This window comes from Labrus mixtus, chromosome 15 (assembly GCF_963584025.1).
Source record: "Labrus mixtus chromosome 15, fLabMix1.1, whole genome shotgun sequence".
Lineage (NCBI taxonomy): Eukaryota > Metazoa > Chordata > Actinopteri > Labriformes > Labridae > Labrus > Labrus mixtus.
The window spans coordinates 2,530,970-2,543,060 of record NC_083626.1 but is presented as its reverse complement, the minus strand read 5'-3'; the positions used below and the strand labels follow the sequence as shown (position 1 = coordinate 2,543,060).

Below are 12,091 nucleotides of genomic sequence, written 5' to 3'. Positions count from 1 at the left end.
GAAAATCAATTCAAGTAAGGGTAGGAAAGTATTTATCTGACAGTTTTGTCGAAAATGGTACACCTCAAGTTATCATTGTGAGCCCTCTGTTATTTGCTTTGTTGATTAATTCAAATGCAAGAAGCTGTTAAACAGAAGGATGATCTTTTAAGTGGGGGCTGAAATTACCAGAACACAAGAAAAATAAAATATTCTTTACAAGGAACATTTTGGCAGTAATTTGTCATTCAATTTATATAATAATAAATAATTTGAGAGGGTGAAAAAATGTAACATATCTAAGTGTATGGTTTGATGAAAGACACACATGGACTGTATGTACAGTATTCATAATATATAATAAAGGATTGAATGTTATTAAATGCCTAGTGGGAAGTCCTTGGGGATATATAGAGAGAGCAGCTGGGCTAATTGAAAAAGGACACAGTGCCACCCATTCAACACATAATGCACATACCGTTTTGGAAAAAGGAGAAGACGGAGATGAAAAAAAAAACATTGTTTGGATGGACGATTGAGAAGAAAGCAGAAGAACTAGAAATGTGGGACCATTAAAAGCAATTATAAGTTCAGAAAATCCACTATTTAAGCAGAAAATATATTTCAATAGAAATCACCACACAATGTACAGAATCCAAATGATGAATATTTGTATATATACCAGCACATGTTGGGATGCAAGGGATGCAATAACAGTACCATACAGACAGTACAACAGGTGTGAAGATCACAATCCAAAAGAAGATAACGGGAAGGTGCCAAAGCAGAGGGATGAGGAACGAACAGGAAGCTGGTTGTATAGAATACACAATCACAGTTTTAAATAAGATATTTTTCAAAATAGGGAACATCCAGGAAGCATTGGAATATGTTATAATTCCCGGTCAAAACTATGATGCTAAAAGAATTGAACTGATACAGAGACCGAAAGGAATTTATGGGGCCTTAAATTATTCAGCCTAAATTAAAAAATATATTTAAGTGTTACAGATGTGTTTTTTTCTCACTATCTTAGAAAGATGGATTTGATTAAAAAAAAATATATATATATATACTTTTAAGTGTATTCATTCATTTTTCTTTAGTAAATAAAAGTAGTGAATTCATAGCTCCCGATTCACACTCCGTACCAGTTGGGGGCGGTAATGGCCAAGTGTTGTTAGCCAGCCGTCATAGAAGATCAAGAAGAAGAAGAAGAAAAAGGAAGTAGAAGAAGAAGAACCACAACAACAACAACAACAATCCAGGATGGAGACCGTAAATGCTGGAAACACGATGAGTTTAGCAGCTCTACAGAGACAAGACCCGTACATTAACAAACTGCTAGATGTTACCGGCCAGGTGGCTCTGTATAACTTTAACTCCAAAGCGAATGAATGGGTAGGTTTGTCAGAACACCCGAAAACTTTCTCACATAGCTTTCAAAGAAAGCTAAGTATACACCTATTGCTAATGCTAATGCGTATCCCTCGATCACAAACATTCAAGCGTAAAGTCGTATGTTCATTTTTATGAAACGATCATTCAACCATATAAATCAAAAGACACGCTGATGTGATAACGGCGTAAAGTTTCATAATAATAAAGGGGCACAAATAACACTTTAGAAGTAAAAACATATAGTACGTACGCTAGCGTTGACATATGTTGTTGAGTAATAATTCAGCGATTCAACTTTTTAACACATTAAGTTCTGTATCATTTCAGGAGAAGACCGAAATCGAGGGGACCCTGTTTGTTTATGCGAGGTAAGCATGTGGAAGGGTTCATCATTTAATACTAGAATTATTACATTTGTTCACTTGGTTTTCGTTTGTTTTCGCCATTATTTGATTTAACTTTATTAAGCACAAGTTTAGGCCTCAGTCTTTCTAAACAAACCATACTGCGTTTTTTCTAAAGGCAGATTTACTGTGTAGTAAATAAAGTAGATGTTGATAAGGTTTCTTGTTCTGTACTCATATAATCTTTGGTTTTAGCACCGAAATAAGATGATAATCAATACATTTTTATTTGTCAATTCATAACTGATGTTATCTCATGACTCTTTACAAAAGAGTAGGTAAGACCTTATTTGTTCTTATATTATCTACAAAGAAAGCACAGTTCTGGACTGCCAGCTGGGCTTCTCAAAAAATACAGAGTATAGTTTTTAAGAAATGCTCATAGTGACTTTACCTCCGTAGAAAAGTCAGTGGCCTTGGTGACTGTCAGCAAATTTTAGAACAAGTGAACAAATCTATTTTTGAGTTTGTCTTCATCTTCCTGTCTTGTACGGTCACTTGAACTGTAGCTTTGAGAATAAACTCTTGAAGGATTAAGTCAACGGTGGGCAAAATAGTAGGCAAACCTCAAAAACCTCTGTCTCAACTATTTACTGATAAGAGAAGGAAGAAAGCAAGGAGTAGCCTATAACCAGATAACTCACATCCTCTATTCTGCCAGTTTGAGCCTCTGAGCTCAGGGAGGCGCTATAGAGTCCCTCTGGCAACTAAAAATGAAAGTAATTTATCCACAGAGCAATAAACATTTTTAACTTTAGAAAATGACTGATGAGATCCAAACAATGACAAACAGTTTTTACTGTTTGTAATGTGTACATTTAGCCCCTCTGTTTTTCTGTCTTATTGACTGCCTGAATGTTTTTATGTTCCTATGTGTATCTGGAGAGCCTTAGGCAAATTTCTACCTCTGGTGGACAAGAAAAACTTTTTCTATTCTATTCTATTCTGAAGATACCTATTTGCCTTTTGCTCTACATTTGTTGTCTTTAAGCCCCATGGTGAAACTAAATAACCTAAAAGACACCAGCACTCAAAAGTAATTTTAATATCGAACTAACTAATAAATTATTATATTGGATTTGGCAATTTGTTTTTCAGTAACGTTTTTGTGATCTTGTGGTCTAAGGTCAGCCTCGCCTTACCATGGCTTCACCATCATGAACCGCCTAAGCACGGAGAACCTGGTGGAGCCGATCAACAAAGACCTGGAATTTCAGCTGCAGGATCCTTTCCTGCTCTATAGGAATGGCAACTGTGAGTCCATTGTTCAATAAAAGCCCTCAACCTGTAGATATCAAACATACTTTGAGTTTAGAGATATTTATGAGTTCAACATAATTTTTGTGCTGTGATCCAATGTGTTAGGCATCAAAAATATGTCAAATATTCACATTGTTAAGAGTTAACAATCTCTGATGATTTTTAAGAATCTGCTAAATGTTTTTTTTTTAAAAAAGAAGTATATATATATCTCTGTTTATTTTGAGGCAATGGTTTTTAGATTCACACTTGGTTTCTGAATTTGAGTTTCTGCTCACCTAGAGCAAAACACGACTCTAACAAAGATGAGTCTGTCAAAGAAATGTTTACATGTTGTGCATACTTCACAAGCAGACAGCTGTTAACAACATTCACCATTTCTCACACACAGACACACACACACACACACACACACACACACACACACACACACACACACAATAAGTAAAACAGAACATCATGTACCTCTGAATATGCCGAAAAAATATCTCCCCAAGGTTTTCCGGAACATTGCTTTTCCTCCGTGCTTGAAGTGGTTTTGGCATCTTGGAGGTGCGTTTATCAAGAAGACTTCATCTGAAGAGCTTTGATCAGTCATGACCTCACACAGGGCCAAGCAGACAGCAACAGTTTAAACTTGGTGTACTCACAGTAGATATCATTCTCTTTTGGCTTTTCTTCATCGGTTATGAATTTGACCTGTATTTTCTTATAAAAGTTGTTATTTTGCGGATGGTTTTCCCTAATGAGTTGTCAATGCTGCCTAGCCTTACGGAAATAGTTAAACAGGATGTAGGGTGAAAAAAATGGAAGAAATTATGTTATTTGTCAGATCTTCAGGAAGTGGCTGACGGCGCTTCCACAGAGGTAATCTATTACAAGTCTGAACACAAGTTTCATCACAGCAACAAATAAGGAATTAGAATGTTTTCCCATTTGTTTGCTTATAAGAAAAAAGAGCATGGCCAGGGTCAATGTCACTGAAGACTGCTCCCCCTTAGGACTAGGTTTGCCCGTCAGCATGGCTGGTATGGAAGACATGATGTAATTTCTTGTTAGCGGTTTTGTCAGAGCAGATTTTGCAGTAGTTTATGAGTTCTAGTGCTGCTGCGAGCAGGTTGGGTGCAGACTGATGAAAGGAAATACTTTTTTTAGCCAGTAATATTCCTCAGCATTTGTAGGAGACTCTTCCCCAGAAGAGGCAGAGTCACAGTCCAATCTGGAAAAACGGGATGCAGGTGATTATCTCTGACAGTATCCTCCCCTGTTTTGTTTTATTCCAGTGCTTCTTTTTGACTGCTTGTCTTTGTTCATTCGAGGTCCATATGTGCTCTTCAGTCATGCATCCTACTGCCTGACTATCCTTTGGCAGCATAGAGACAATAAAGGTCCGCCTCACTGTACTTTTCTGTGTTTGTTTGCCGTTGGGCTCCTGTGAAGTTGTGGTTAGAAGCTAGAAAGAAGAATTCATTCTTGATGATTCTAAGTCACCTTCCTCTTCCGTGAAGCAGGACAAGTACAAATCAAAAAAGATGAGCAAAGGCTGAAGAGAGAGGGAGGTTTGATTGAAGAAGCAGAAGTCCGACAGGGTGAGGCCGCATTCCTCAGAGAGATGGCGATCATTTACGGTCGTTAGTGTCCCGCTTAAGCCTTTTGAAAAACTGGTGAGCTCACTGCCTTTCTAACAACTGAACTCATACTTAGAGAGTGCTGTTCAGAGAGACCTACTGTATGTTCTTATTCAGACACACACGCACACGCACACACACACACACACACACCTGTTTACACCCATCTATATTCCCCTTGGTAGCTGTCGGCGCTGCAGAGAGACAAACACTCAGGTTGCTAGGATCTCTGCGTCCCTATGGACCTTAAATATACAAGTGTTTCATCACACAGCTACACACACACACACACACACACACACACACACAAACACACACACACACGAAGATACAAACAGTGTATAATTTAAAACCTTTCGTCTCAGCAAAGACTACTGACACATACTGTTTTTGGGCATTTTTGACAATCTGTTAATGACGGTTTAATGTTGGGAGCCTACTGATCCAAGCACAAAAAGTCTCCTACTTTATCATTGCAGAATATTTTCATTGTTAACTGATTAAACCCCCCTGAATATACAAAGGGGCACAAATGACCTTGGGAATTAGTTGCAAATATTCAATAATTTAGGCAAAATGTATAATTGACACTTTCTCCGATAACATAATAGTGAACGACAATTTCATATTCACTTCATATAGCACCTAGGCAGGTTGCTATGTAGATATACTGATGTCAACCTTATAATAACAGGAAATGCACACATTTAATAAAATATCCAGTTATTGTGGCGCTGGTAGCCTAGCGGTTAGTGTGTGCGCCCCATATACGTAGGCTATAATCCTCCAAGTGGGCGGGCTGTGTTTAATTCTGAGGTATAGCTTTGATCAGAGGCAAGTCGAGCTGAGGGAGAACACTGGAGCAACACGTTTCTTCAAGCTGTGTAACCCTAACCCAAGTTGTGTTTAAAATGTCATCAACCCCGTTATTAAAGTAAAAGATATCATGTACTGTATTTGTGTTCTATTTGCAGTGGGTATCTACAGTATTTGGTTCTATGACAAGAGGGACTGTCAACGCATCGCTCAGCTGATGGTCAAGTAAATAGTCATTTGATTTCTGTGTTTGGATGAGATGGGGGATTTCTTTACGGTTAGCTACCGAGACTTGTTGTTTGCTTCAGAAGATTAAAAATTACATTTTAATTCACATTGAGAAGAAATTTGCAGTAAGTTGTGAAGACTGGATTTGACACTTTCATTCTCCACTAGGATTGTGAAACAAGAAGCAGACCTTGCCAGAAGAGAGTCGCCAGAGAGTAACATCTGTGTTGCAGAGCCACGGTCCTTAGACATCCTGGAGCTGCTAAGCAAAGCCAAGGAGGAGTACCAGAGAGTGAGGAGACAAACGCACACGCTTACAGACGCAAAATGAACAAACACTATATAGCAAACACAACATTTCCTAAAATTGTCTGAGTGAGCAGCATGTGTAAACTCACACACACATTTTTCATCTCAACTTTATCTGGAATGTTTCCGGTCAACTCACTGGTGAAATTAGGCACAAAGTTGTGCTGAGCTGATATGTGAACACTGCAGATCATATTCAGGAGGACTCACGGGGAGCGAGTGAGAAGGGGTGTAATGTTTAGATCATGCTACCGGGGAGAAACCGGTCTTCAAGCATGTAATGAGGCTGCTTCCTAATCTTTTCTGCTTGCCAGTATTTTCTTATCCACTCTTTTGTTGATAATGTGATATGTTGGCTTCTGTAAGAGCATGTACATGAGGTCTAACTTCCACCTCTGTCTTTCTGCTTCTGTTTGCGTCCTGTGTCATTCAGGCTCAGGAAGGTGAAACGGATGTCTCTGCAGAACAGAATGTGAAAGCAGCTATAAATGCACCTGAACAGGTTCCCCGCAAAGTACAACCTGAAAAGGTAGATACACGACACAAACATGGATGTTTGGAAAAACTTGTGGAATATCTTGCTGTCCCCCAGAAAAAGAAATCAGAAATGTGTGGTCTGTTTATTCAGTACTTACTTACTTTTAGAACAATCAAAAATGATTAAGTGGGCCTGCATACAACTACTGCCTCCAGGCAGTGTGTAATGAGTGTGTGGTTGAGCGAGTGAGAGAGTGGAAGGGAAAGGAGCAATGTAGTTGTCCTACTGGCACTGGGTACATATTTGACATTTTATCTGATTGTGGAACTACTTTTTCTGATCGGACTACAATTAAGGCGTTCTTTGGAGCACCCCTTAATTGTATCTAAAGAAAGCTGTCTCTCTCCCCCCCACCCCCCAACCCCAGAGCTCTTCTTTAGCGTCTAGGGGCACTCAGGCCACAGGGTTGGAAACCAATGCCCTAGACAACCGTCTATAGCGACTCTGCCTTGAGCCAACCATGCTGGCTATAAAACTGGTTTGCAAATAGACAGCTGTAATACACTTACATCCACTCAACCAGCAACATCACTGCATCTAGTGTGTCAGAGTTATTCAATCTGTAATATTTATGTGTGATAAAGGATGGTGTAGATATCACATCAACAAAGCTCTCACAATTGACATGTGAATTTTTGCTTCATTACATTTTTTGGTCATTAACACATAACCCCACAGATGATCCTCAATGATTTGTGTGTGTGTTTCTTGTGCGCCACTGCTTTTTTTTTTTTACCAACCAGAGCTCTCATACGATGGTGAAGCAGATCACTGTTGAGGAACTTTTTGGCTTATCCCTGCATAAGGACCTTTCTTCAACCACTGCATCTGTCCAGCCCACTACCAGTGCTTCTAGTGACCCCTCAACTTCATACCTCCAGAATCACTCCAATTCCACTCCAGCCCATCAAAACCCACTCCCCAATCCCCATCTCCCAGCTCCAGATGCCAGGTCAAATCAGCAACACCAAGCCCCCAGCCTGCTCCCAGCTCAATACGCTATACACCCCAACCCGGTGTTCCCCAGAGTGCCACTGGCAGCGTGTACAACCTACATGGGAAAGGAGATACTCGGCACGTTAAAACCAGCAGCCCCATCTGTAAACATTGACATCCACAAACAGATCATTGCACCAAACATTCTGCCAAGTGCGCTGTTCCCACCAAACAGCTTTCAGGAGCCCATAGGAAAACCCCTTCTCCAGCACGTCAAGAAGATGGATGTTTTCTCTCAGCCTTCAAACCTAATAAAACCGTTGTCTGTGAGTTCAGCTGTTCTTCTTTGTAGCAGTTTTATCAATCTGTTTGCAGCCTGTAATAGTCTGGTCTCTATTTGATATGTTTAGATCACAAAAGATTAGATGGAATTACATCATGTAGCTCATTTTTATGTCCTATGTTCTCTCTTTGATTCTCCCTGTCTTTCTTTTTTCTTTCTTATAGACTGTGCCCATGAGTCCAGATCTGGCCTGCGTGGGTTCGGAGATTTCTGTGCTTCTTTCCCCCAGTGCTTTCCAGCAGTCCATCAATAAGACAACATCAGTAACATCAGGGGTCCCTCCTGCACCTGCTGAGCCCTCCTCCTCCTCTGTAGGTGTTGTAGAGCCTCCAAGAGCCCCCTGCAGCAAGACACTATTACAGGAGACTCTTCTTCATCTAATTAAGGTACACTTGGCATTATGGTATGAATAAGTCTTATCTAAAGCTGCTGTACATTACTTTACAATTACATTTTGGAAGAAAAAAATGTCATATGTATGGGTAAACATTTAATATTTAAAGTGTAATTATTAAATTATAACATCAATTCTATTAACAGAGTAATATCACATACAACCAGATAGAGATACAAACATAGCTGTGCTCTCTCATTAGTGATGTTGTTTTTTAAACTATGCTGTTTTTTTGCCATTTGCCTGAGTTGCCAAAAGGTCAAATGCAGTGCTGATGAAAAAATAGCATTTTGAAAAAACACAAAAAAGGCTGAGTTCCTGAGGTTGGTTCTTCTGGTTATAGAATTTCTGGAGTATCTGGGTTGATTAAGGCCAGCTTTTAAAAAGGGTCTGTCTCTCTGCCTCTGCTCCAATATAGTAGAAGTGAATGGAACTCTATTTGTGGTAATTAGAAAGCAAAGTGTCATTCCATACCAAGTATCCTTGTTACCAAGAGTAATCTACAGACCGCTCAGTAAGTACTGTCTAGTTAGGGCCTGAGCACCACATGGTTCCCTCGGGCAAGACACTTAACTCCAAGTTGCTCCTGTTGCATACACAAATGTGTATGAATGGGATTAGTTACTTCTGATGGTCACTTTACATAGCAGCCTCTGCCATCAGTGTGTGAATGTGAAGGTGTGACCTGCATTGTAAAAGTGCTTTGCGTAGTCAGAAGACTGGAAAAGCGCTATACAAGCTCAAGTACATTTTCAAGTTACCCTATTAGAATGAAAGGAATTCTTATTCTCCCTTTGTCCAAAGAAGCCACATACGGTATTTTAGTGGCTTTAGCATATCCCAAAACTTTACACAGTTACACAGGGATCACACAACGCATCAGACCCTGCAAAAAAAATCTATATTTTATTGGTTTTGTCAATATTGGTTTTGCCAATATGGTGACACCCCCCCCCTCAAATGGGGTCACCATAGAGGTTACTTCCAACTACATGTTTGAATTTTAACTTGAATTAAACTTGATTTTCCATATTCGAAACCTAACAGGACATTAACTATTTTCATGATCCATATCGTAAATGGACTTGGACTTGTTTAGCACTTTTCTAGTCTTCTGACTACTCCAAAGGCTTATACGCTACATGTCACATGAACCTATTCACACTACATTCACATACTGGTGGCTGTTGCATAATGTGCCCAGCAGTACACATTCACATGCCACTGGCGTAGCAGCAGGAGCGATTTGGAGCTCAGTGTCTTGCCCAAGGCCTTTCCTGAATATTTTTCTGCTTTATTCATCTCAAGGTCTCAAACAACTTCTATTTAAGCACAACTCTTATGTTTGACCTGTAAGATACAATATATCATACAACAGTTCTGCATGTGTGTTGTGAAAAAATGACACTTCCTTACAATTTTGGAATTTGAAATGCATGCTTCTTGCACAATATGCAGTTTTTAAAATCCCAGAACATTATGGATTGCCCTTTGTGTCATGCTGTTGGGGTCATTAGACTTTGCTCACAGTCATCAGCAGAGCAGAGCGGCTGGAGCAGCCAAAAGATCGGATTGGCTGTCTTGTGTCTCACTGCCCTTTGTTTCCTTTACCCTTCTCCACTTTCATCACAGTTAGTTCTGTGGATTGTGGTCATTTTGAGACTCCATTGGTACTAAAGTTTGTCATGCTGCATTCTCTGGACATTATCATAGGCAAATCCAGTAGACGTTACCCCCACCCTGCTATAAACACACTCACAGGCAGTCACAAGGAGCGCTTTGTTCTGACTCTCTTGTTCACTTTCTTCCTGTCTAGAATGATGCAGATTTTCTTGGTGCCATTCACGATGCTTACCTGCAGACCCTGACAAAGAACTTCAGCAACATGAAAGTATAGCCATCTTTAACCACCACATCCCAACTGTTTATTTCCCCTGAAGCCCATTTCAAAACCTGCAAGGAATCTACAAGTGAATGGACATTAACAGAAATACAGATACACATTTTTTTATGTACTCATCAACTCTTCACAAATAACTTATGTTCAGACAGCTGTTAAGGCGTGCATTAGCACCATGTCACTGATGCAGTCCTGGACACTCTTAATAACATGGATTGAATATGTTGAAGAGCAGGATGAGGTAAAACCTCCCTGTGCAGACATGAATATGTATTTTTTTTCTTCATAACTATGATCAAACTCTCAGCCATAACACGTTTAACTGTTGCTGGTTCACTTGAGGATGGGACCACAGTTCAGCTTCTTTATCCTGAGACAGACATACAGTACTGGCATTGAACAATATTTGATTCAGAAACTCCACTTTCCCACTCAACTTAGGGTTTTGGAGTTCATGCGGTGTGAAATGATGGTAACAGAGATGACACAAATGTACTCCCACAGCTTGCCAAGAAAAAAAATCAGTGCTGGGGACCTCAAACTCTTTTATTTGTTTTTACAGACAAGCTGAGTGCTCATTTTTCCTTTCCTGATTATTGGCAAATGTATGGCTTTCTGTGTTTATCAGTTTCACTTAATAACAAGAGAATTGTTGGGTATTTTTTCACAACCTTCATCCAAGGAAGACGTAGAATTTCCATTATTTTTTAAAGCACTTGCAGCATAGAGATCGAACTTGTGGTATCAGTTTCTCCTGACTGGCTTTTTGTATTAATTAAGTTCTTCTTTTTCTTTGTCTGTGTCATTCCTCCGGCTGCTTAGCTTACGATACTTTGTTTTCTTGGAGGGGGAAAGTGCAATATCTGACTGTTGCAACGTCTTTAGCTATTTAAGCTTTATGTGATATTTGAGAACTACTCAGTAATGCTTAGTTTATCTGATCCTCTGGGATTCTGCAACTCATTCACAATTTAAATATCAACAAAAATGATATTAACTGTGTATTACTATAAAATATGGGGAACTGGCTGACTGATATGGTTATGTTTCATACCAACTGAGTTTATACCCGTAATCCAACTGTAACTTTTTTTTTTAAGGTATTTTTTAGACCCCTGTTAAAGGTCACATATTATGCAAAATACACTTTACCATGTTTTTCAAACAATATGTGTCCCTAGCCTGTCTAAACCCCCCAATTATGAGAAAAGTCCATCTTTTCCTTCTTTTGCCTGCTCCACTTTTCAAAAAATGTGTGCACAAACAGGCCGTTTAGAGATTTTCCCTTCGTGACATCACAAAGGGCAGTAACCCCTCCCCCAGGTGGGTGACACTCCCACAGCTAGGTGTTTGTTCTGCCCTCAGTCTGCCTTCTCACCATAAACAATAGGGCATGGTGCAAGAAAGCCAGAGCCATATCCCCTTCCAGATAGGGGCGTGGTCAAACACAGCTCATTTACATATTTAAAGCTACAGACACAGAAACAGCCTGTTCTGAGCAGGGCTGAAATAGAGGGGTTTATAGACATGATCAAATACAGGATCAGAGTGGATTTAGAACAAGAAACTTAATAGACATGTTTCATGGAGCTCTGAGAACTTGTTGAAAAGGAGATAATATGTGACCTTTAAGTCTAAATGTACAGATTTGCAGACAAAGATAATTTAGTAATTTTCTTTTTTGCTGCAGGAACACAGAAGTACATCTGTCTCCTACTCATGACACTTTGACTGCTGATGCTGTTAGTTTAGTCTAGAATTTGGGTTTTATTTACATCTGGTAGCACTTTTAAATGTTTAAGGGAAAAAACTGTTTTTTGGCATGTGTGATTTCAAACACACAGCAGGCAACTAATGGATTTTTAATTTCAACTCATTTCAAATGCAGCTCTATTACAAACGTGATGACTTAAGGTCCAGATAGAAGACAGGTTCATTCAGTGTGTTGTCACAAA

The 12,091-nt window shown here is 39.4% G+C and overlaps 1 protein-coding gene across 1 annotated transcript; it reads left to right on the top strand.

Annotated features, from left to right (window-relative positions):
• The first annotated feature begins 1,204 nt into the window (after window positions 1–1,204).
• dcp1a (decapping mRNA 1A) lies at window positions 1,205–10,567 on the top strand. Its single transcript, XM_061056966.1, has 9 exons — window positions 1,205–1,380; window positions 1,708–1,748; window positions 2,911–3,038; window positions 5,647–5,713; window positions 5,885–6,008; window positions 6,459–6,554; window positions 7,307–7,825; window positions 8,007–8,228; window positions 10,053–10,567. The coding sequence occupies exons 1-9, from the start codon at window positions 1,249–1,251 to the stop codon at window positions 10,131–10,133; spliced, it is 1,410 nt and encodes a 469-aa protein (XP_060912949.1). The 5' UTR covers window positions 1,205–1,248; the 3' UTR covers window positions 10,134–10,567.
• Window positions 10,568–12,091: the final 1,524 nt, after the last annotated feature.